At 45.1% G+C, this 23,763-nt stretch overlaps 1 protein-coding gene across 3 annotated transcripts in view; it reads left to right on the top strand.

Moving 5' to 3' along the window:
• PIGL (phosphatidylinositol glycan anchor biosynthesis class L) overlaps positions 1-23,763 on the top strand; it is a 49,484-nt gene that overhangs the window by 18,103 nt on the left and 7,618 nt on the right. The window contains exons 3-6 of one of the 3 annotated variants that reach the window (XR_010467266.1): positions 11,638-11,728; positions 18,208-18,275; positions 19,751-19,825; positions 19,921-20,087. Coding sequence is in view for 2 of the 3 variants with exons in the window: in XM_065036394.1 (XP_064892466.1) it covers positions 11,638-11,728; positions 18,208-18,275; positions 19,751-19,898 (307 nt within the window). In the remaining variant the exon portion in view is untranslated. Of the gene's footprint in view, positions 1-11,637; positions 11,729-18,207; positions 18,276-19,750; positions 20,088-23,763 lie in introns of those variants that run through there. The other 2 variants (XM_065036394.1, XM_065036393.1) reach the window with 2 other exon arrangements.

The following is a 23,763-nucleotide window of genomic DNA, read 5'->3' as shown; positions in this document are numbered from 1 at the left end:
TTCAGATTTTTGTGATAAGGTATTAGATGTCTGGGCAAACCTTCAATTCAAAATCTTATTTGGCTTATCCAGTATACTGTACATGCTGAGATGTGTGTGTGAGCCTCTAGTTATGATAAAATGCCAAAAGTATGGACATAGGAAGCAATAAAGTATTATGCAGGAGAAGATTCATCATTTTTGTGACTTTGTTTAAAGAAAGCCCAGATGTCGGAGTAGATATCTACTGAATCAATCATTTTCTAAGCCACAGACGACCAGAAAATTAATTAAAAAGAAATCAAATAAAAGAGGGAGATTAGAGGAGTAAACCTGCAGAACTTAATGTTTAAGCAATGTAGCCCAGACTAGTTTGGCCTTAAAGTGATCTGCATTAACAGTAATTTATTGGGGAATGTTTAACCTTCGGGACTTAAATTCAGCAGATTGGCTTGTTAGGTGGTTACAAGGACTGGGAGATGGGATTGCTCCAGTTTGCTCGTGCTGCAGAGTGTGCCGGTGGAGACAAGGCCCTCAGCAGAGCTCCAGTACGGAGCAGAACATATGCCATGGGCTGCAGTGGTGCCGGGATTTTCTGTGCTCTCTGTGTCATGTTATCCAACTATGTCCCCAATGCCTCTTACACCCCAGTGGGAGGGCACGGTGGCTGCTGGGTGGCTGCTTGGAGATCTTTCAATGAACGATTTGACAGTGGCACATCTTTATAAAAGTATTCTCTATTCGCTTCAGAAATTCTGAAAGGGTTGTCCTCCCTGGGATGAGGAGGAGGGCTATGAGCATTGCAGTGTTTTTGCCATGCAGGAGTAAGTGCTGTGTGTGCCCGCGCAGGAGCGCTGCGTTAGCACAGCCTGCCCCAGCCCCGCGGCCCGTGGACGAGGGCGAGAGCCACTCCGTGCTGATGCAGCGAGACGTGCTGATGCAGCGAGACGCCTTTTCTTGCAAGAGCTAATTATGCCATTAGCGTGCAGATCTCTGCACCTCCCTCCTTTGCGAGCTTTTTACCTATTCTGTGTGGTCAGGTGTGTCTAAAGCAACGCAGGCTCAGCAGAGGTTAATTTAGATATACTGCTAGCAACAGGTGACAAGAGAAATAAAATACTTAAGAACACTTAGACTTGCAATGGGGTCAAGGTACTTTCTAACAGCTCAGTAGAAACTCCTTTAATAATACCTTATAAACTTTCCTGGCTGCCTGGGCTATTTACAGGCCTTGTCTTTACCCTTAATCCATTTCAGAAGATGTGTTTCCATTTTGATTCAGAGGTTGCCCAGCAGGACATTTGTCTTGGTACACAGGGACAGCTGTGTTGACAGTGTCTGCAGCCGCAGGGCGTTCCAGTCTCTGTAATCAGATGAGACCTGTACATGCTTCAGTGCCTTAACAGTGAACTGAAACAACCTTTGTCTGTTTGGGATGATGAGGGGAGTGACCATGTTTAGAAATTTGGCAGTTGTTTTGTGAGATCCTCTAAAGGATAAATAAACTACAAAACCCAATGAAGGTCCAGGAGTCTGTTTTACTGTAGCAGTTAATCAGGCAGCATGAAAGAAGGATGGTCTGGTGTTGGAGAAATACATGCAAGAAGTGCAGATAATTTGAAGTTAACTTGTAAAAATATGTTGAGTGATTTTTACATAACGTCTGTCCCTTAGATCCCTATCCACTGTTACGGTTTTACAGGGGTATGTATCTGTTTTCTGAAAGGTTTCTGCTTCTTTGTGCTGTGTGGCAGAGGTAAATATGCAGGTCTTTCTATTTGCAGAATCCTAGGAGTTACTGGTAAAATTGTACGTAAAAGACAGAAATGGAATTTTTCAGCTGCTAGCACACCGTTTAAAATGCAGTTTGAATAGCAATAACAATGACCAAATCCCTGTTAAATACTAGTCAAGAGTATCCATCAGCGTGTTTTATTTATGCAGTGTGACGGTGCAGTTAACTCAAGCCTGTATTGATTCTTTTTATTTCAGTTTAGAAAACATATCCACTGAGCTTTCAATGTCATTATTACAAGGACAAGGAACAACATTCAGGACTGACAGCCATGCATATAAACACAAATCTTTTGCAAAACCTTCTGTCATATTGCTTTCTCTTGGAGAACAAGTCAGACTTAAACAGAAGCAGTAATGCTGGCAAATTGTTCAAGTTGTATAGGTATTTTCATTATCATGAGTAAAACTGTAAAAGATACCCAATATGTCAAAGTAGTGGGATGGGATTGACTAGTTTGCTCATGGAGTTTAATGTTGCTCTTGGTGGAGATGCTGAAGCCAATTTTGAGCACTTCATGTAACTTGTTCTGTGGGAAACTGAGCTGTTTTGATGGTACAGCATCAGTTTTGTAAAAAGGAGAAAACAGAACTCAATGAAGCAAACAGGACATGTGTTTTCATTGGTCACATGTTCACCTTTTTTCCTAATGTACATGAGATTTTGCGAATGCGGATGGTGTTTTATGACCCATAATCTCAGTTTTATTGCACGAGAGATGAGGAACAAGGGAATTGAATGCTTTGCTGGACGTTGTTGAATATCTTTTGCCTCCTGTAGCTTATTCAATCACTTCTGGTTAAAAGGAAAAAAGTATTTTTACTGCAGTGCAGGTAACCGAAATAGTTTTTTAGTAACTCAAATGGGATTTGGGATTAATATTTTGTTGTCTGATCTTTCTGTACCAACTGAAGCGTTAGGTGAAAACAATTTCATTACAGTTCCATGGCAAGTCATGCCCTCTCTTCTAACAAGTCACATATTAACTATCTCATTGTCCCTGCATACAGTCATTTCAATCCCCTCTTGTTTCAGCATTGCAGTCTATTTCTCTGCAGTCACTATTTGCATTGAAATAATTCAGTTCATGGCACAGCCTTCCCTCCATGCACATGTATTCTACGTTCGTTATAGTTTTTGTGACTGTAAGCCTAACAAATCTTGTCTGAATTACATGCCATTTTCTCTTATCATTAATATTTAACTGAATTTCATTAAGTGTGCGTTGTGTGTTAACACGTTTTCTGCTCAATGCAAGTACCCAGGAATACATGAGGCTCTGCAGAGCACCTACAAGAGACCTGTTGAAAAATGGATTGTAATTTGCCGCAGGCAGTCGAAGGTGTTCCTGGAGTGAGTGTGGGCGATGCGGCCGCGCTGCGAGCGGGAGCTCACACGCTCCGTTCTGGGCTCTGCCCCCGACTCCGCTCTCTTGCCTCAGGCTCTCTAGCGAGAGTTACCTGAGCTCTTAATTCTCTCATTATAAACTGTGGAGGTTATTACTTGCCAGCTTCCCCATACCAGCCTCGCAGGGGAGTTAGTTAATGAACGTCTGTTAATGTGTGGCAGTAAGTGCTGTAAAAGTGCTGAAGTAGCAGCAGTCCTGCTCATGCAGAGATTACCTGGCTGCAGATTGGTAATCTGCAGTTTTTTCTTATAGGATCATGCTGTAAGATGAAATAACCATTTTAGCAGGCACCTGTAGGGCACAGCTTCCCTGTCTCCAAGGTGTTCCCAGTGCTCGTGGTACTTGTACGGTGCTCCTGTGCCCAGGACTGGGACGCTGCACAGCACAGCTCTGTGCGCTGGAGGAGTTTCCGTGCACCCCCGTGTAAACCAGGTGCATGCAATTCAGAGCACGCAGCGCTTGCTGAGGGGGTTATGTTCCCAGCTCCAGTTCATTATCCCCACTCATTAAGAAAAAGAAGATACTGTTCCCTTCTTTAAAGCTTATTGATTTCCTTACACCCCCTCGCTGAATGTCTTAACCCCACTCGGTTCCCTGCAGCGGTATCAGGAGGGCGAAGCACCGCTCACGTGCACAGAGCGGCTGCTGCAGCGCAGAGCCCCAGCTCGCAGGAGTGAATCGCTTCCAGCCTTTGGCAGTCTTGGCCTGGTCCTAGAAATCCGGCTGGATGCTGGCGGCTGCCAGGAGCCTCTCTCTCTCCATCATGTGAGCGGTGCGGAGCGGGAGCTTCACTGCTACTGGGCCAAAGTTCAGCGGCTGCATCACGGCCGAGCAAGCAGCTCCAGGGTTACTGCCGATCACCCCGGCTGTTGCCATGGCAAAGCCGTTGCATAACGCTCCCATTAAATCAGAGCGCGGAGGAGAGGAAGGCTAAACAATAAAAGGTCGTTGCGTTGTTGTACTCGTTTTGTTCTTTGTTGCCGAGTCCCGCGTAGCTGTTGCAGATGGAGTTCCACGCGTAGTTTCAGGCTGGGCTGCTCTGGAAGCCGGTGAAGGTTTTCAGCGGCTGCGGAGAGCGAGTGGGGCCTGGCCTAGAGCTCACTCGTGTGATCATGTAATTGGGGCATTCACATGAATGGGGCTGGCAAGACAGTGCCTGCAAAAAGATTGTTTGCATGAGTAGAAACTTTGCATGTTAGTAAAATTCATGTGATCCAGCTCGTAGTTAAGATAGATGTTTAACTCCTTGACACAAGCTGTCTTATGAAAGGAAGTGATTTGATGGTAGTAATAAAATTTGCACCCAGCTAGAGAGCTCAAGGCATCAGAATCTCAGTGTTATAAGGGTGGCTGCACCATGATTTCAAGAAGTAATGCTCCCATGAATTGCAGGAGATAGTCGTAGGAGGCTGAGCAGTCGGGAAACCTCTTTTTGGTTGGAACTGGTACAGGGAAGCCAGAATGTTGTGACATGGGAAACTGCATTTGGAATCAGGCCATCATCCTCTTGAGATCTCTGCTGAAGTTGCATCTGCATTTACATAAGTTCTGGCATGAGAAATAAATGTCCGTGAAGTGACTATTCTGTGCTTTCTCTTCCTAGATGATTAATTTAAACGACTGAGTGAGTGATTTGGCTATAAGCCTTCCCCTGAGGTTTCTGACGGCAGTTTATCTGTTACATGGAATAGACCAAGGTCTGTCTCTTTGGTAGGAGCCATTATGCGTTTGGCCCTCCCGGCCCATGCCGTTAAGTCAGTGGCAAGGTTGTGTATGACTTACCGGGGCCACGTTCTTCCACTGTGGAGTCCTGGGCATGTTACAATGCACGCCGGGAACTTCATGTGCCAGTACTGTAGTGAAAACCTAGCGTGGAAGAACATTGTGCAGCCCCCTTGCACAATGCCAGCACCCAGGATCGCCAGAGACGTGGTTTATATTTTGATCTACAAAACAGAGAACAGACATAACACTTTACTTAGAAGGATCTCAAACTTCTTTACATAGGTGTGAACATATAATTGTTTCCATTTTACAGGCATGAAGAACAGAAGATAGGAAAGCTATGACTAAATCAGCGAGCATTTCAGAATTAGTTGAGCTGAATTTTGTTTCCTTACACAGGAAAAATAAAATTAGCTTTAGCCACTGTAGTTTCTATGCATTTCTGTTCTTGAAAGGTACCATCAATTGTTTTGTTTAGAGACATTGAATATGAACTTGTTCCTACAGAGCTTTGTGCTGTAATTTATCAACAAGGCGCTGAGGCACAGACGTCAAATGAATACCAGATTTCAAATTATGATAAGCAATTGTGTCATCTCTGTGAATAGACATTAAACTCTGCTGAGAAATCATCAATAATTCATTAAAAAAGAAATAATAGTTCAGGGACATTTGATAGGTCTCTGCAAACAACCAACCCTGTGTTCTGTAATAATTCCTTTGAATTGAAACCCAAAGGATGCTTCTTTCTCAAACAGAAACACACGGTCATGCCCAAGTCAAAAAGTTTGTTCCCTAGAGATCTAATTACCATTTACCTTTGGGGAGTTATACCGGTACTTACAATATTGTCAGAGGTGTCCTGTGTGTGCCATGGCTCAGTGGAGCCTGCACTTCTGAGCAAGCTGAGCCGAGTGCTCCCTGTCCTCATGTTCTTTCCCTTTCCACTTGGCTTCTGCCTGGAATGGCCACATCAGTGACGTCAGCACTTACCTGCCATCTAAACTTACCTAATTTACCTTTGAAATTTGAGTAAAGTAGGTCCAAACTTATACATGACAAAAGTTAAGAATGGGAGAAAAGGATTGTGTCCACTCTGTCTTTTTTCTTGTATGAACTATTTGAAGTATGGTTTATTTTTTAATATTCCTGTCACTGACATTTTCACCACTTCCTTTTCTCTCTTCTTATACCAAACCCTAAGATTCCTATTTTCAGTCCTAAAATATGAATCTCAAAATAAATTAAGTTTCTTTACTATGAAGCTGCTGGTGTAAAAATTTCAGCTTGACCGTCTCTGTTGTAGGCGGCTTTTCATTTGACAGCATCCTGGTTTAGTCCATTTCCCTTCTAAATTGTAGGTTGTTACATTCCAATAAGCACACAGCATCTGTTCTCTGTATAACATGATGTTGCAAGATGCTGATCATTTGTTCAAGTGGGCTTTTCTCGATGGAATCAGAGATGTACATGCAGCCTAACAGCAATATTTCCCTCCCATCTGTAATTAGCTGTTATAGGAAGAGAAATGTATAAATAGTTATTAGTGTAAGGATTTAGAGGCTCTGCTTCAAGATCTAGGGCTAGCCTGTCTGAACCTATTATAGCATAATCTCAAAACTAAAAATTCTTTGCTCTTCTTGAGAGAGCATGAAATAATACTCAATGACTTTTTTGCCTCACGGGCAAGCGCTCTGGCCAGGACACCAAAGTCACAGAAGGCAAAAGCAGGGACAGGGGGAATGAAGAACCATCCACTGCAGGAGAAGATCACGTTTGAGACCATCGAAGGAACCTGAAGGTGCACAAGTCCCTGGGACCTGATGAGATCCATCCACAGGTCCTGAGCATTTCACGCTGGCCCACACAACACCCTTGTCTCTAAATTGGAGAGACTGGTAGATTGAGATTAGATATAAGGAAGAAATTGTTCACCATGAGGGTGGTGAGGCCCTGGAACAGGCTGCCTGGAGAAGCTGTGGATGCCCCATCCCTGGGGGTGTTCAAGCCCAGGTTGGATGGGGCTTTGAGCAACCTGGTTTAGTGGAGGATGTCCCTGCCCATCGCAGGGAGATTAGAACTGGGTGATCTCTAGAGTCCCTTCCAACCCAAACCATTCAATGAGTCTATTATTTCTGTTTACACAGTTCTTTTCAATTACTTTGATGCTGTGATATAAAGGTCACTGATTGCCTCTGGTCATCATGTGGCTTTTTCACTAATTGTGCACTCACATCGTTTTGTTCTGTGGGATCTTTTGCTTTTTGATCCAGTTTCAATTGCCCAGATGTTCATTTCATACAGTTAACTTTATACAAAGGGCATCCTTTGTTCCAACAAACACATTGCGGTCATTGTTCTCAGCTGGGAACCTACTGCACAGCACTTCACCTGTTTCCTATGTAATTCACCGTCAATCTACGGACCTTTGTGCTGATTTAATGTAAAATCATTCACTGGGGAGAGAAGGGATAAGGAGGAGAAATTATGCAAAAATGTTTCCTGGTCCTTAGCCTTGGATTGATTAAGGTCATGCTGCAGGATAAGAGGCAGTAAGAAACGGGAAAGCTCTTTCATCTTGATCCTTTTGGCGTGTAGTGGAATGGAAAATCCCATTAGTACCTTCAAAGTTTTGCTCTGGTGTCTCAGGATGTGTTAATGGAGACCTAAGCATCTTCTCCAAGGAACCCTCTTGCCACTCCACTCCCTCCCCTATTGCCACCTCCAAAGGCTTCGTGTCAGGGCAGAGAGGGGCCCTGCCAGTCCCAATCAGTAATTGTCATATAACGAGGGGCTCGGTGTCATTGTGCACCCAGGGGCCTGAGGATGCCCCATTCACCACAGCTCGGGAGGGACAGACCTCAAGGTTATTCTCAGTGCACGTGTCCCATGCAGAACAGCCCATTTGCTGTTTGTTAGGCCACGTGGACACATAGGCTGTTTAGTTTAACTTAGCCTTTAGAGCAGTCATAAGGGCTTAGTTCATGAGCAGAATAAATTCCATGGAACGTTTTCAAAGGAGATTGTGCATATAAATGCATTGGCTGTTGCTAAAAGATCTGTGGAGGATGAGCAGTGGAAAATTGGACGGGGATTGAGCAGTATATCATCTAAGAAGGGTGTAACTTGGCAATATATATCTGTGAAGCTTTTAAAACCTCTATCTTGGCCAAAAGAGCCCTTCCAAATGACAGGAATCTCACCATCTTGAGCCCAAACGTTCCTAGAAAGACGACCCTCCGAAATTGTCCAGGCTGCTGGCAGGGAGAGCATTGCTGGCAACACGCAGAGCGTTTTGGTGGCCAGGGCTGAGGCAGAGAGGAGCTGTTCTCCCCAGCCGGGGAGGAGGAGGCCTGCAGGGCAGCTGGCAGCACGCACTGCTTGTGAACATTTCTTTCATTCAGCCTGCTGGGCAAGATCTGCACAAGGCTGAATTTGGGTTTAATGTGCTGATGTGATTTGCTGTGGCCCCCTTGGAGCTGCCTGGGCTGGGATGTCCAGGAACTGCAGATGGCAGGGGCTGCTCTGTCTGCTCCTCTTGGGCCAGGAGGAAAGCGAGAGGGTGAGAAGGAGAAAACCAGGAGTCCTGTCCGGTTCTCGCTACCCGCAGTGGATGGATAAAGGTGCAGGTTTTTGTCTTCAGGAAACGATGTTTCCCATGGCTGGTCCCACTGAAATCGTTAAGCAGAGGCAGACGCTGCTCCGTACTGCAGCGGCTGCAGCACTGTCATTCTCCATTTTTCTCTCTTCTCAGTCTATAGATCCCTTGGCACAGCTGTAAACTCCCTGTACAGTGCACAGTGTGGCTTTCCTTGAAAATAGCTGAGAAAACAACATTTCTGGAGCCTTACTCCATTAAAAATATATTTTTTTTGCTTTTTCTATGCATCTCCCCGTTTTTCCCTGGTCAACAAGGGCTGCATCCAGGCAGCCACCTGCATTCGGTGTGAGTCATGTAGAATGCCCAGAAACACTTCCAGGCCCTAATAGTTTGGTGGAAATGAGGCCAAGTGAGCACCCCTCTACCCTTCCCGCCAGCAGGGTGACCTGGGCGGCCTCTCCAGTGCAGGATTTATGTCTTGATGTGTCGCAGTGACTGACAGCAGCAACAAGGAGCTCTCTGGGGCAGAGGAGAGGGAACCCTGTCTCCTGGGACAAGCTCCAGTCTGCTCCAGGGAATGTGCTAATTTTCACTCCTTTATAGTCCTTTATCTCAGCCCTGTGACCTTGAGCTCAGAGGCATTATCAGCCTTAGCCAGCGTGCAGTTAACCGTTTAAATGCTGAATGTTTCTGATGGTAAAAACACGATTAATGCAACTTACTCCAATAGTTCAGCAAGTCAGTGAACTTTTCAGGTTTGAAGAGTGATTTAAGACATTAGGAAAAATATTTTGTACTGAATAGATGAATTTTGTGAACTGCAGCAGTGTGCAAACTTGGTATGCCCCTACAAAGTTCCTAGGGCACGGAGAGATCTGTAGGAATGTGTATTATGTGCATTGCTATATGTCGTATATAAACTGGACCCATTTATTGATATCCAGAGCACAGGCAGAAAGTTATTGGCCTCACGCTTTCATTGCGGTCACTGCTATCATGCTAACTCTTAAATTTTTGGCTTTACAAAGTATTACACAAACTCTTACAAAAAAAATTAAAATCCTGGAGGAATCTAGATTGCTGTATTGCCAGTTCTGCTCCTGACTTCTCTGGGTGATGGAGCATGTCATTAACCTGTGTGTCACTTTTTGTGTTTGCAGAAGGAGCCAAGAATACTTCAGTGGGCCATCATGGCTATTCATGAGCTATGAATGTGCTTGGGTATCTTGTTTGGCAAGATCAGCTTCTCTGTCTTTGGTGCCTGACAAATGATATTATGCAAGAAAAATAATTTCCCACTTACTTCATGAGCAGTAAGCGGGTAGAGGCAGAAATTTTTTTGGAATATTCCTATTTAATCTGTTCAGTGTGCATGGAGTTAATTCGCTCATGCCTGCAGATTGTTTTGTTTCCAGGGATTCTAAACCGTTGCCTCCAGCTGTTCATTTCCATTGAACGAGGGTGATCTTTATCTGTCTAAACTAGTTAAAACCTGCTCCAGTACCCAGCAGCCTTTTTGGAGACAGCCCAATAAAGCTGAGTGCAGTGGCTGTGACACCAAAGCCTCCTGGACATCATACATTCCAAGCCCTGCATTTTTTCTGACCTCTCGCTGTTGGAGCACCCCTCCTGTTTTAATGGGACTCTTCACTTCCTCCGCAGCTCCATTTAACACCTGTCCAAAAATGGGAATGATATTTGCCGTGTAAATGGCCAGTGAGGAGTCCCTTTTAGACTAATTTACTGCTTTAATATTATCAGGTTAAGCCTTCACATAATCTCAAAGGTACCATTCAAACAGCTGAAGCACTTGTAGACTTGCACTTAGACTCTGCTCAGGGTGCGTGTTGCTTGGGATATTTTAGTTGAAGCATATCTTTAAAATCTGCTCCATTTAAAGCTTGCTGTGACGTGGTGGGACTTGTAATACCTTCGGGGTCAACAGGGCCACTTCCTCTTCAAATATGAGATGGAAAAGGTTTTGTCTTGAGCAGATGAGATGCAGGTTTGCTAAGTTGATGAGGCAGCCACCAGATGTACCAAAGAATCTTTCCTATCATGAAATTCAAATGTCTTGTATACATCAGGCGAAGATGCTGACTATACAAGTGGGAATTGCAAACAACAAAAATTAATGTTGCTGTTAATGCTGCTACAGGGACCATGGCTAGGATGTGTGCACTAATGCGGAAACGCCTTCCCTTGTTGCTGAGGTTTCTAACAGCACATTATTTTGGCCTGTGCTGTAAAGGAGTACACAACACAATGTGTAAAATGCTAATGGTCAGTTTGTACTTCAGGCTCTTCCTTCTACTACTGCTGTTAACAGCAGTGGGAAAATTTGTGGCCAGAAGACCTCTCGTGAAGGCCCAGGCTGAGCTTTACTTTGGAATGTGCCAAGGAGACGTTTTCCCGTGTTGTGTTGCAGATGTTCTGTCCGCGCTGTCTGGGGAGTGCTGGGAAGCAGAGCCCCTGCAAACAGCTGGATCAGTTCAGATCCAAACCCGTGTGTCTGTGTGAGAAGCTGTGGAGTCGCTTTTCTGCTAAACGACCTCGCAGTAATGACCAGACTATCAGAAGATGGGAAAGGTCTGAGAAAAAGACCAGTTTAACATGTCTTTATTGGTTTTTAGCAGCTGTGTGTTATCCTATTGTTACTAATAACCTTTTTAACTTTGCAAGCAATGTTTTCTTGGCACCATTCAAACATAATGACTGGGGGGTCAAATTCGGCTCTCAGTTGTGTAAATATGGAATCATTCTGTGGGCTGCCTGGTGTTATTTTGCATTTGGCTCATGGGCCCTGCCCGCAGGAGCCTGCAATCTAAAATACCCAGGCAGAGTACTCGGTCACAGTATACTTTGTGTGCCTGGTTCATATGCAAAGCATAAAAGAAACAGATGAAGAACTTCTGTCAAATTCATGCAATATTATTATGGTCCTGTTGTCCTCTGGTTGCGAACACTCAAAGATAAAAGCTTGTAAGACTCTTAAGTAAGGTTCAGTGGTTTTATATGGTAAATAAATTTATCTTGATTTCATTCTTTGGTAAGAAGATCTCTCTTTTCTAGCATGATCTTTATGAAGTTCTCAGCAATGAAGTGACTAACTGCATTTCTCATTTTCAGGGATCTTCCAGATAATCCTGCTGTTGAATGGGACACACAGCTCCTCGCTGCCTTTGTGTTAGAGCATATAGAAGCCAATAACATCAATCTGGTAAAGTGAAACTTTCTACAGCACAGGCAATTTCCACTTTACTTTTGAGCTAGTGTTCTAGGATTGTTCCTTCCCCCTGCAAGCTTTCTTTGAAGTCTTTAACATTAGGATTTTGGTTCTGGAGTCTCTGTGAAGTAGCCTGGGAGAGGGAGAACATACACTTATTCATTTTGAAATATTCGCTCCTGTTGCAAGGTATTCCATTGATGAAGAGATCTGGGATTTAGGTTTATGTTTGAAGTACATTGTCAGGCATGTGTCAGAGACCTAGATTAGCAGGATTAATGCTAGGGATTGAAGAATATTAAACTGGGGAGATTTTCTAGCAGTGGTATAGGCTTGTTTTTTTCCCCCACAGAACAGCAATAAGGGCCTAAGCATGGGAATGATTGTGTTCTGTTCTTTTTGCTTGAACGTGGCTGTGATCAGACATGTCACTGTCACACACTGATTAGCAGCAAAATCACAAAACTCTTAAAGCCTTTCAGCAATTCACAAAACAAGAAACCGCGTCTCCTGTAGCGTGAAAGCCCCATGAGCGCAAAACCCCCGCTTCATGCATCCAACTTTGTATTGATTCTGAGGCTAATTTTCCATGAAATTCATTGCTGTGCGCGGAGACAAACACAGTTTTCCTGGGTTCCTTTTGTGCCTTTTGGCCCCATGAATAGATAGGTTTTAATCTAATCTGAAAGCTCCAAACACAAGAGGATTTGTATTGCATGTTTATGACTCTCACGGGCACTACGACAAGTGCACAAGAATCCCAATAGAAATTCTGAAAACACTAGAACTTCCTCTAGATGGTTAGAAAGGGTTAGATCTTTGCTTCAGAGGAAATGAAAGTCAAGCTGTGTGTGCTGGGGGAGGCAGGAGTCCCTAACATAGCATGAGCTGAAAAATCAAATGCAGAGTTTTCAAAGCAATAGACATGCACAATCACTGGGACGGTCCCTGCTGTGCTGCGGGGGCCGGGTGGAGCTGCAGGAACAGGGGACACGGCACAGGGTCCACCGCCCGGAGCAGCAGCGAGGACAAAGGATTGCAGCAGAACACATCAGCTGTGCCAAAGGCCACTGGAGCAGCTTCTCAGGGATGACGGTAGTGAACTGCTCTGTAAACTTCAAGTGTCCCAAGTAATCACGCAGGTCTCAGGTGTTCGCTGTAATACCTTTCACTCAGAAACAGACCTAGTTTGCCAACAGCAGCAAGGTAAGTGCCTAGTTACCTTTGTCCAACGTTCTGCATTTTAAAACTTCAGAGCTTGCTATCTGTTAACCACTCTTGGAGCATCTCGGCTGTCCTGAGGCATTGGCCTTGCCTTGAAAGCCAAACTGAGTCTGGTTTTCAGTAATGTTGGAATTGATAAATTCGACTTAACATGTTAAAAGAGCCTTGTCAAAACATAAGCTGTCAGGGTTCAAACACAAGCTGGCTCAATAGAGTTAACATAATTGGAAGACACGTATTGTTTTAGCTGTTCCAGTGGGAAAACTTTCCCCAGCTCTCCCCATAGCCATAGCCTAGACAATGGTATATTTTATTTACTGAACATATGTGTCATCTGGCAGCAGCAAAGCAGGCTGCGATTCCAACATGCCTGAAAGATTGCAAGGCAATCATGTTATGCGTAGTTTTGTTCCATTGCATAGTTACTCATTTCCTCAATTGCCCTGGAAGTCCATGAGTAACTCAATCTATTTGAGAGCTACAGGGGCATATTTCATCCAAGCTCTATATTAAATAGTGCAGACACAGAAATTAACGGTTGGTGTACTTAAAGCCAAAACTAATTTATGGACTTTGGAAATTATTTCCTGCCTGCTGGATTTATAAGCAAAAGCCAGTGTTGCTGGGAGAGGCAGCCAAGGCTACTCGGTCTCGATCCAGATTAGAAAGTATTTGGTGTGTAAAAAAATAAATTACATAGTATTGTGTGAGCCTCAGGCAGGCTCTAGATTATTAAACCCTCTTCAGGATCTCAGGGTTGGTAATAGCAGAGCTTGGATTATGAGGCGACATCCAGACTGTTTGGGGCAGATGCGGTGCCAAGACCAGAATTCAGCAATACCACATTCTTACAAGCTACTTTCCGCTATGGATTGATGGAAACATCGTCCATACAGCTGTTTGTGGAGAGCCCGATAGACTCGGCTCAGCTCCAGATCAGCCTGGAAAGCCAGGTCCTTCGACAAATGGCATTCAGGTTGGAGCTTATGTCTAAGAGGGTGAGTTCAGCTCCCATGTTTTGGATGGGACGGTTTGAATGTGTGATGTTTGTTGAGAATGTTAAATGCGTTTGAAGAACTCCAGATACGGCTTTCAGCATGTGGAGTTTGCCAGAGGAGACGACAGAGCTGGGACAGACTTGGGCACCCCTTTCCTCCCAGTCTCCTCAGGTCTGCTTTGGGGTACATGAGTGGGAGGTCCCCAGGACCTTTCATTCTGAGAGCTGGTGCATGACTTACACACGTGCAGCTCAGACCCAGTGAACACTGGGTTGTTGATCACAATCAGATTTTTCCTTTTTCATCCAGTTGCCTGTTCTTTTTAGTCTTTAGCTTCTCTAATTTAGTAACAACAAGAGACATCTCCAAACACACAGGAGACTCAAAGAGACATTGAATGTCACTGTCTTCTGCAAGTATAATTCAGGCCTATGAAACGATGCTCAAAGGAAGGCCATTAGAAATGGAGTTGCTTGCTATGGCATTTTATAGGATGGCCCTTCTTAAAAAGTAGAGAGACCTTTCAGTCCCCACCAGTCCGCTTGAGCAGATGTGTGCTCTGTTTAGGCCCTGGATGATGCCAGGAAGCGTGAGGGAAACTCACAGTTTAAGCGCTTTTTTCTTCCATTGCACATGGTGTGTAGAGGAAGCCTGGACTCCAGACCTCTCAGGAGTTTTCTCTTCTGCTAGTAATTGAGTAATTTCCTCTGTGCTCTCCCCTCTCCGGAAGGGATTTCTGGACCTGTTTGTCTTGGCTGTTGCTGTGGCTTCCACTAGTGAAAGCTCCATTTCCTGAATACCAAGGTCACCCAGAAGAAAACACAGCAACACCAACGGCAGCGGCTCCCATTTCAGAACAGGTGTAGGGAGGGAACTCCCTCTTGCCCTGAAGATTTCATTGAGCAATGATTTCCACATTGAGTGTATTTCGTAGCCCAGCCTTTTGCTCCCCGAACTGGCTGATCCTGTTTTTAACCTAGACAATTTCAAGATGTTCAGGTTTTCTCATCCTGCCCTGATTGTTTGCTTGATTTCATCATCAGCCTCATTCAGGTTACGTGTTAACAACAAGCACAGCAGCTAGCTGCACCGCGTGGAAGAAGCAAATGCTCCCGTGTGAAAATACCTTTGTTATCAATGAAATGAATCCCTGAAGCCAGAGGCGTATGTTTATATGTGATTGCTGCCTGCTTTAAGTCACGAGCACCACAGTGATGTTGTGGAATCAGTCCCTGTTTAGACAACAGACCTAGAAGCTCCGTACGGGGTATGTGGGACATCACTGCTGTGTCAGAGCCAGACTGTGTGCTGAGAGGGATCTCTCAGCCTGAGGAGCCAATATTTCAAAGGTGGGCTCATTGCAGATGTAGTGAATCCCACCAGGGCCAGGTCAGTGTGCAGATACCTTGGGAGTTTTACTTACAAATTTGTGTATTTGAAGAGACAGGCAATTCAAGTGCAGATGTCCTAATAGTAGATTAGACAACATCACTTGAGAATTAACTTCCTGCAGTCTCTTTAGCAAGTTTGAGTGTTACGTAAGCCCAGCAGCACTGAGAGCAGCAGCTCCTATTTCAGAACAGATGTGGAGAAGAAAAACCTCTAAAGGTGTTTCTGAACAGGGAAATTCCATGTCAAGAATATTTCCTAACTCAGCCTTGTGCTCCCACAGTTGAGCCAGGCCGCCTTTGTCAAAATAATGATTAGCTTATTTAGGCTGCTCACTCTAGTCTCTTGTGTTGGTTTTCTGGTTTGTTCTCTTGTACCATCCATAGAAGGGAAAATGTGTGTTTTAGCTTGCCTGGGGTTTTTAGCTTAGTTTCCTAAGGAAACAAGAATAATGCAATTGTATTTATATGTGTGTACATATGTATTCGAAAAGACTCTAGAGCCCCTTGGCTAATTTCAGCCACATCTGACAGCAGGGTAGTAGCCTTACAATCACAGAGAATTGTGTTTGTACAGGTTACGTGAAAGTAGATGACCAAACAGAAGAGATAAACCCTCTATCCCTGTGTAGTAAAAAGGTTTAGTGCGAGTCCAGCCCTTAGCAGACTCACACTATTATTCATCTGCATAGGAATTTATTCTGTCTGCAGTGAGTGGGGTACATTGTTATAGTAGGAAAGTGCTACTCTAGGTAGGAGTGATTCAGAGCATGTGTTTTCTTATCTGTACAACACAGGGTGCTGTGCTAGTTCCCCGAGCTGTGCAGAAGCAATGATGTCTTTCCCAGATGGGCTGCTCAAGAAGCTGGTGTCCTTAGGGAGGGCTCAGCTCCACGCAGTCCCTGCAGAGCCCCTCAGGTGACACCGATGGACAGCAAAAGTGGCCAAAGCTGAAAACATCATTTTTCTCCTTCCAAAATAGGGGTTAACCAGAAAATGCTTCTTCGTACCTGAACGAAACCAAACTGGGTCCCACTGCTTCCAGCCAGCAATGGAGAACCCGGCTGCTTGGTGGCAGCGTTATTACAGCCACTGGGCAAAGTGGAAAATGCAGCTGTGGAGTTGTACTGGGTGGATGGGTTTACAAGCAGGCTCGTCTGGAGTTTGTGGGTTTTGAAATATTTCTTATCGCTGTCTTTGTGCGTCCTCTCCCTCTTTACACAACATCCCGTGTTTGAGAGGGCCGCTCCCGTTGGAGGGTGGAGCAGCTGCAGGACGGGCAGGGCGGCTTTTGATCTTCCTTTGATCTTTAACCCAGTACTTCGGTCCCTGTGTGTTAAACAGATTTTGAGAAGGGAGCTGTGGTGAGTAAGCAGGGCAGTAGCATTTCCTTCCCCGAAGAGAGAACAAGCTGGCAAGGAAGCAGACATTGATTGAAACGTAGGCAGGTTATGGTTTGTTCCCGGTCACAGAGGAGGGAACTGTGGCCAGCTCTGCTGCCTGGCCTCTCCCAGAGCAAAATCTGAACTGCAGACCATCCGGGCAGTCGCTCCCAGCAGCTGGAACGCCTGCCAGCTCACATACCCTGTCTGCTCCACGCGTTGCGCTGCCAGTTTGGCTTTAGGTCGGCAGTGGGAGCCGGTAAGCACCTGCTTCACGGTACAGAGTGAGCCCGCAGGGTGGGCGCTTCACCCCGATACATTATCGGTAGGTCTGAGGCATGGAGACAAGGGTGTTTTGTGCTTTGCAGGGTCGCTTGTTAGTGCTGGGTTCCCACATTACTTTTGCATTATGAAGTTTCCATTTCTCCCTGCATTTCTCCCAGCAATAAACAATATGATCTTCTCATTCAGCAAAAAGCCTGACGTGGTTGTACAAAAAAGTGCAGTCAGCTGATTCTTTAAAAAGACTTCTATCAGATTATTTTATCACTATGTTCTCCTGTGATGACGCCTGGCCACAATCAGGCAGCAGTACATGATCGGCTTGCTCTTGTTAAAGCAACATGTCCTGATTCACAAGACAACAAACTATAGTTTCACCCTGTAATCCGCAGGCATTCTACTGTGTTCTCAAATCCTGGAGAAAGTGATTCATAGAGCTGGGTGTCTTGGGTCAGGAACAAGACTGCAAGAGATCACTCTGAACATAACCTTTTGGCCCTGTAATAAGAAACAAGTGCATCCTGCCAGTGGCAACACGCTATTTGTCATCTTTCTGTTGTTTGAGCTGTTAAGACTGTGTAGTCATCTAGTCCCAGAGTGTCTTGTTTGTTTAGTTGTGTTTCTGTAGCATGAGTTCACACAAAAGGCTTCATTGTGCAACATTGTCATGGTTTAACCCGGGCCGGCAACCAAGCACCACACAGCCGCTCCGCAGTGGGATGGGGCAATCAAAAAACACTCGTGGGTTGAGATAAAGACAGTTTAACAGGATAGCAAAGGAAAATATAATAATATAACAATAGAATATACAAACCAAGTGATGCACAATGCAGTTGCTTACCATCTGCTGACCAGTGCCCAGCGATCCCCCCTGGGCAGCTTCCCCCAAGTTTATAATGTGGTATGGAATATCCCTTTGGCCAGTTTGGGTTGGCTGTCCCGGCTTTGTCCTCTCCCAGATTCTTGTGCACTCCCTGCCTTTGCAACAGCTAAAATATCAGTGTATTACTGACATTATTCGTATTTAAGTCCAAACCATAGCACTATACCAGCCACTACGTAGAAAATTAACTCTATCCCAGCCACAAAAACAACTCTTTAGATACAATGGGTTGGAACAATGCTGTGTTAGATGTCAAAGTTGGTAACTGCACAGTCTCCTTCTTCAAAATAATTATTGTTCTGTGGTTTTATTGCAGGTGATAACCTTTGATTCAGGAGGAGTGAGCGGTCATGCCAACCACATTTCTCTTTACACGGCCTTAAGGTACCGTGTTCTGCGTGCTTCATGTGATGCCTCACTATAGTGCTACAGAGTGAGTGTGGTGTTTGTGTGTAAGCAGGAAACTAATAGCTGGAGCCAAAAGCAGTATTAACTTCACTGAATAACTGAGTGCCAGGCTGTGGGACACGATACTGTTTGGAGAAACTCTCACAGCTCTGTAAATGGCCTACAGCATCTTTTATTATTCCTTCTACTGGTGCTTTGCCAGTCTCCCTTTCATTAGGCCCTCTTTGCTCTTGCTGTCCTTGATCCCACTAAAATATGCCACAGATCACTTTGCACTTAATTTACCTCTCTGGCCCAAGGATGCTGCTCTTTCACTGGAGCTGTCTCGCTTTACCACTCTTCCTAAACTGAATTCTTCCTTCACCACTTTATTCTTTACATCTTGAAATCCTCTGTCTCTGTGCTATGATGTGGGAAGGTTGCTAGACAAAAATCCCTTGTACTAAAATCACCCAAATTTTGCTGACAAGACAGCTACTCTATTTTAGTTTAACCCTCTGCTTATTCAGACCTCATTGTGTCCTAGAGAGATCGCCCCCAGAGCTGCCCCTGCCTTTCCCAAGCATGAGAAGAACTCTTTGCAAGTATATCTTGTATTTTTAGCACCCATTTGTTTTCTGAATCATCTGTGCAATTCAGATAAGTCTCTGGCTCTCCGTGCTAACAACATCACAGCTATTTGCCTTTCTTGCTTGCCTGGAGAAAGCTGCAGTGCCACAGAAGCTGTACTGTGACCTACTGAGGTCCTCTGGGAAGATGCTGCAAGTCTTTGATGCTGTCTGATGGCTGGAATTCAGTGTTAGAGGGGATCACGGCTTTTCCCAGCAACTTCTGAAATATCCTCACAGAAGGAAGAGGGGTGGAGTTAAAGCAAACAGTGCGTTTGTTTGGGCTGAGCGGAGATGTTTTCCGGCACGATGTTATTTGAGGAGTGAGTGAGGAGCAGAGGTTGATGACCGACGCTCACACCACTGGCACAGAGGGACCAGAGAGCTTCCAGCTGCCTGAACCTCAGTGTTTGCTCAGTCAGTTGTCGTACGGTCTGCAAATAGGAATGGAGGGCAGATCGTCAGGTGTCCCCCTACATCCTGAGAGATACAGAGAAAACAAGCTAGGAACTTAATTATGTATGAGAAAGTTAAGAAAAACTCTCGATTTGGATCCCAGCTCTACTATTGTCTGACTTTGTGGCTGTGCACAAATCACTTTCCCACTTTTGTGCTTCAGATTTCCTGTGTGTGCAGTGGGGATGTTAACCCTCTTCTCGTCTCATAGTGTGTTAATAGGAAGCATTCATTATCTGCCAGGCCCTTGAACTCAGACCTTTGCATTAGTACTCAGCCTACAGCAGAACATTGTCCTGGGCTGATGAGATACATGCTGATAGGGTCACCAGAGTATAAGCAGCTGTCATTAACTAAGGGCTGGTTTGTGTCTTGTCTCTCTTCCAGTCCTGAATCAGCAGAAATGGGCATGGTAACCCAGTCATCTACATGTGGCAGGAGCGATGCTGTGGCCACTGAAAGGTTAAGTTTATTTTTAGTGGCTTGCATGCCCTCATTATTTTTCATTTTGTGTCGTGGAGGAAGTAGAGCGTGACTGTATCACTCCTGATTTTCAGTGCCCCGATGAGTTCTCACATACTGGATAGCAGGGGCAGCACTGGGAGCATCTGCTGAGGCTTCTCCCGAGCCTCCCTGCCCGCCGGGCTCTGCAGAGCAGCGGCTGCTGCCCCCGGGGCCCTGGGGCTACATGGCAAGAAAAAGGCAAATGAACTCTTCCCTCCAGGTATCATGTGCAATGTATTTATTAACCATCTTTAAAAAAGGTTCTGCCTCCACTGTGGCTGTAAGTGGAAAGGGTGAAGCAGAGGGCTGGTGCTGTGATCCTCAGCTATTTTGGATGCTCCCTGTTTGGGAGACAGACTTGTACCCACTGCCTGAGAGATGACTGTGTGCCAGAGCAGGGGTAGAACAGGTTGTGTGACCCATCCCACAACTCCTTGCTTCAGGATGTGCAAATTATTGAACAGCTTCAAGGAACAAAACAGTTCAGGAAATGGTTGTAGCTGAGCAGATGCTCAGTATTATCTTCTAAGGGCATAAATATTCTTTCTAATTTCTGGAACAGAGGTTCTGCTCAAAGAAGCAGGAACTATTCAGAAGAAACGTGCTCTTTCTCTTGCAGCAACCTTCCTCCTGATGGCTTGCAAGGAGTCCAGTTGCTGCTATATTTCTAGGCTTCAGATCTGGGAGGAATTGTGAAATGCCAAGGTTTGAGGGTGGATTTGTTCTTTTGCAAGGGAAAAATAAGAAAAAACAGGATGGGAGAGGAACACAAATTGCTATTTGATTTCAGTCTCCCCTGGGACTATTTCAGTTCTGGCTTCCAGATGGAAAAAAATACCCAACCCAAAACCAAGAAAATCACACTGTAGCAAAGAAGGCAGAATTGGAAGCAATCCTCCGTAGCTCTGCTTCTTTCCCTGCCACCTGGATTTGGCGACATCTTTCTCTCTTATCCCCCAAAATAGCTTTTGCTTTAGCCAAGAGAGGCTGGATCCTGTACGTGTGTCCACAAGGAAGAGCAGGTTTTGAGTGACATCAAGGTCACTTTACTCCCCCTCAGCACTTGGCCAGTCACTAGGCACTCCAGTAACAAACATGGTAAATACTACGTGACAGGGATGTTTGAGAACCTCTCCTTCCTGCACTTTGAAATGACAGTGTTTGCACTGAGATCACATGTAATATATAGGTGGCTTAGTTTTGAGTGAGTCATTGTGCATTTTGATTTTAAAGAAGCCCTCTCGCGCGGTAGCCTAGCAAATGGGGGGCTGTTGGGTTTGTTGTTTGCTCACTTGCTTAGGGTGGAGAGGAATGGTCTTTGTGGGGGGGGGAAGGACTGTACCACTTCTTTTCTTCAGTGAGCTATCAAATCCATTTAATCCCAACTAGAACAGGAAAGAATAGTCCTCGTCTGCTTAGGGCAGAGCAAACTGAGTGGAAAATAGGAGCTGCTATATTTAACCACTGTGCATTATGTTGTTATAGCAACTGCATCCATAAAACTTATATCAATGATGCCATATAAAAAGCTACATCAAAGCATCATTAGCTGAGCCTATTCTCCTCAATTCAATTTGGAAAAACACCTCTCGGTCCTGCATGATGTTTCTTAACATTTGCCAACTCAGTGGTAGCTTGTAAATGAGACTGTGCAGAGACAATATTTGGGAGCTTAGTGCTTTATCACTCTTTGAGTTGACTGTGAAGCAGCTTGAGTGCCACCGATGCCTTGTTGCACATACATGTCACAGCCTATTGAATGCCCTGTTTATGAACGCCATGGGACATAGCACTGTGCGGAGGGGTGGCACAGAGGCTCCCTAGAAGAGGAGGATTCATTAAATGCCAGTTTCCAATCAGCGTATCGAAACAATGAACAGCACGTTGTCCAGCCAAACCCCACAGACTCAGCGGGTACAGTTCTCAAAAGCCACCAGCCACATTACATCCCCCAGAGCACAGTTCTGCTTGTATTGCATTTCCAAGGCCAGGTGTTTAAGGATGTGTTGAGCGGAAGGAAGCTGTTTCTTGGGTGATGAGTGAATGGAATGGTATCCCATCTACCGGTTTTATTTCATGCCCTCTTACAGGGCTAGAATGGGACTCTGATCTCTCACTCTTTTTAAGCAGCTGTAGCCCATGCATTTCAGATGTGGCATCTCATTTATGTTTTTAAAGCAGAGTGTTGTTTTATATTTCCCTTGTCTTTTCCCAGAAAATCCTTTTTTTTCAAAACTGGTTATTATTTGCTCTTTGAAAAGGATTTCCTGTGTCACTGATGTGTTTGTTTGGGATTGTTTAGTTGTAGGTTCCCTACAAAACAGAGTCCTGAAGAAGCAGCAGGTTCCATACCTCACATTTCAGCCTGTCCTTTCACAGTCCAGCTCACTTCTAGTGTTTTCTTTCACTGCTCTCAAATGTCCCATGGGGAACTGATGAGTGGTGGCTGTGATTGCACCCAGACTTTCCCCATAAGGTCAATACAGAATTGTCCTCCTCCCTTTGCCTTTTGCTACTCTGTCCCTTCCCCTCAGAGGACTCTGCCCCATGCCTGGCACATATCCCACAGCTGCCTATGTTGTCCTAGATTTTATCTCATTCCTTCACCCCTCCTCCCTTAATTTGACTAAGTTCATTCATCCCGGTGCCCTCTCATGATACTGTTGAGAGCTGTTAGGATAAAATTGAGCACAGAGCACCAGCATTGCAGGGATTCCCCCCCAAATAAGGTGGTTTTTATTCCAAAGAAACAGCCTCAAGGAATGTACTTCCCAGTGTCACTTGGCTGCTAGCAGTGGAGCAGTGACACTGCACATTCATCTCCCAGACAGTGCAGGGACCAAAACACAGAGCCCCAGAGCATCTCTGCCAACTGGAAGATCTCTGAATTGCCACCTTTTTTCTGACTGGCAGCACCATCTTTTGCCACTGCAATACCCGTGAGTACAGAGTGCATGAAGAGTGTTTTACAAACTACATGTTGCTACATGGTGTAGTTCAGGGTGCATGGAAATGGAGCCAGAAAGTCCGGTTAGGGAGGGAGGAGGCGTTCCAGATAGCAAACATTCAACATCTGGCAAGTATATCCTTCTAATGTCTCTGTGATTCCTAGGAGGCTGGCTGTTCTTCCTCCTTTACATCTGTTTCATCAGATTAATTGGGCAGATTAGAGGTTAGGATCCTAAATGGAGCCCCAACGCATCTTTAAGACGTCCATTCTTTGCCATGCTCTTCAAAATTGTATTTCCCCAGTGCTCTACAGCAGCCAGCACAGTCAGTTCAGTAAGGGTTTTACCTTTGGCACTGGAGACTATTTGGAGAGTTAAGTCACTCATTTCAAACAACAATTTCTCATGAAACACAACATCCCTGAACTCTAACCCACCCTCCAAGGCGTCAGTCCTGCCCCACTCCAGAGGACTTCTGTGTACCCCAAGACTAAGCTTTCAGCTCCGTCTTGACTCGTTCTTTCTTGCCATCAGTGGCCAGTGACTCTTCGGAGCCAGCCTGCTCACTTTGCTGACATCTTCCCTTGAGGATAACTGAATAAAGAATTTGGGAGCTAGCTCCGTCCTGCAGTTGGCAGGATGAGGGTTGTTGCACCATTGCATTTTTTCTGCTGAGCAGAGGTAGCTGAGAGCTGCAACAGCAAGAGCTTCCCAAGCACCTGGTCCTTGCAGTGCAGAGATGCTGGGCACCTTCAGGCGGCTCACAGCCTTTTGAGCTTCTTCATTGCAGAGGGTCTCACTTTCCTTTAGATGTGGATCTGAACCTACCACAGGCGTAATAAACGGGGCAGCAGGACGTGCCCTGTAATCAGCTGGCCTCTGGTGCTTGGTGGGTGAGTGGGAACAAGCCACCTTAGATCACTTGATGTTTAAAAATAATTTATAAAA

The sequence above is a fragment of the Columba livia genome, chromosome 20 (genome assembly GCF_036013475.1).
Source record: "Columba livia isolate bColLiv1 breed racing homer chromosome 20, bColLiv1.pat.W.v2, whole genome shotgun sequence".
In the NCBI taxonomy this organism is placed as follows: domain Eukaryota; kingdom Metazoa; phylum Chordata; class Aves; order Columbiformes; family Columbidae; genus Columba; species Columba livia.
This window is presented reverse-complemented; position numbering and strand designations above follow the sequence as displayed.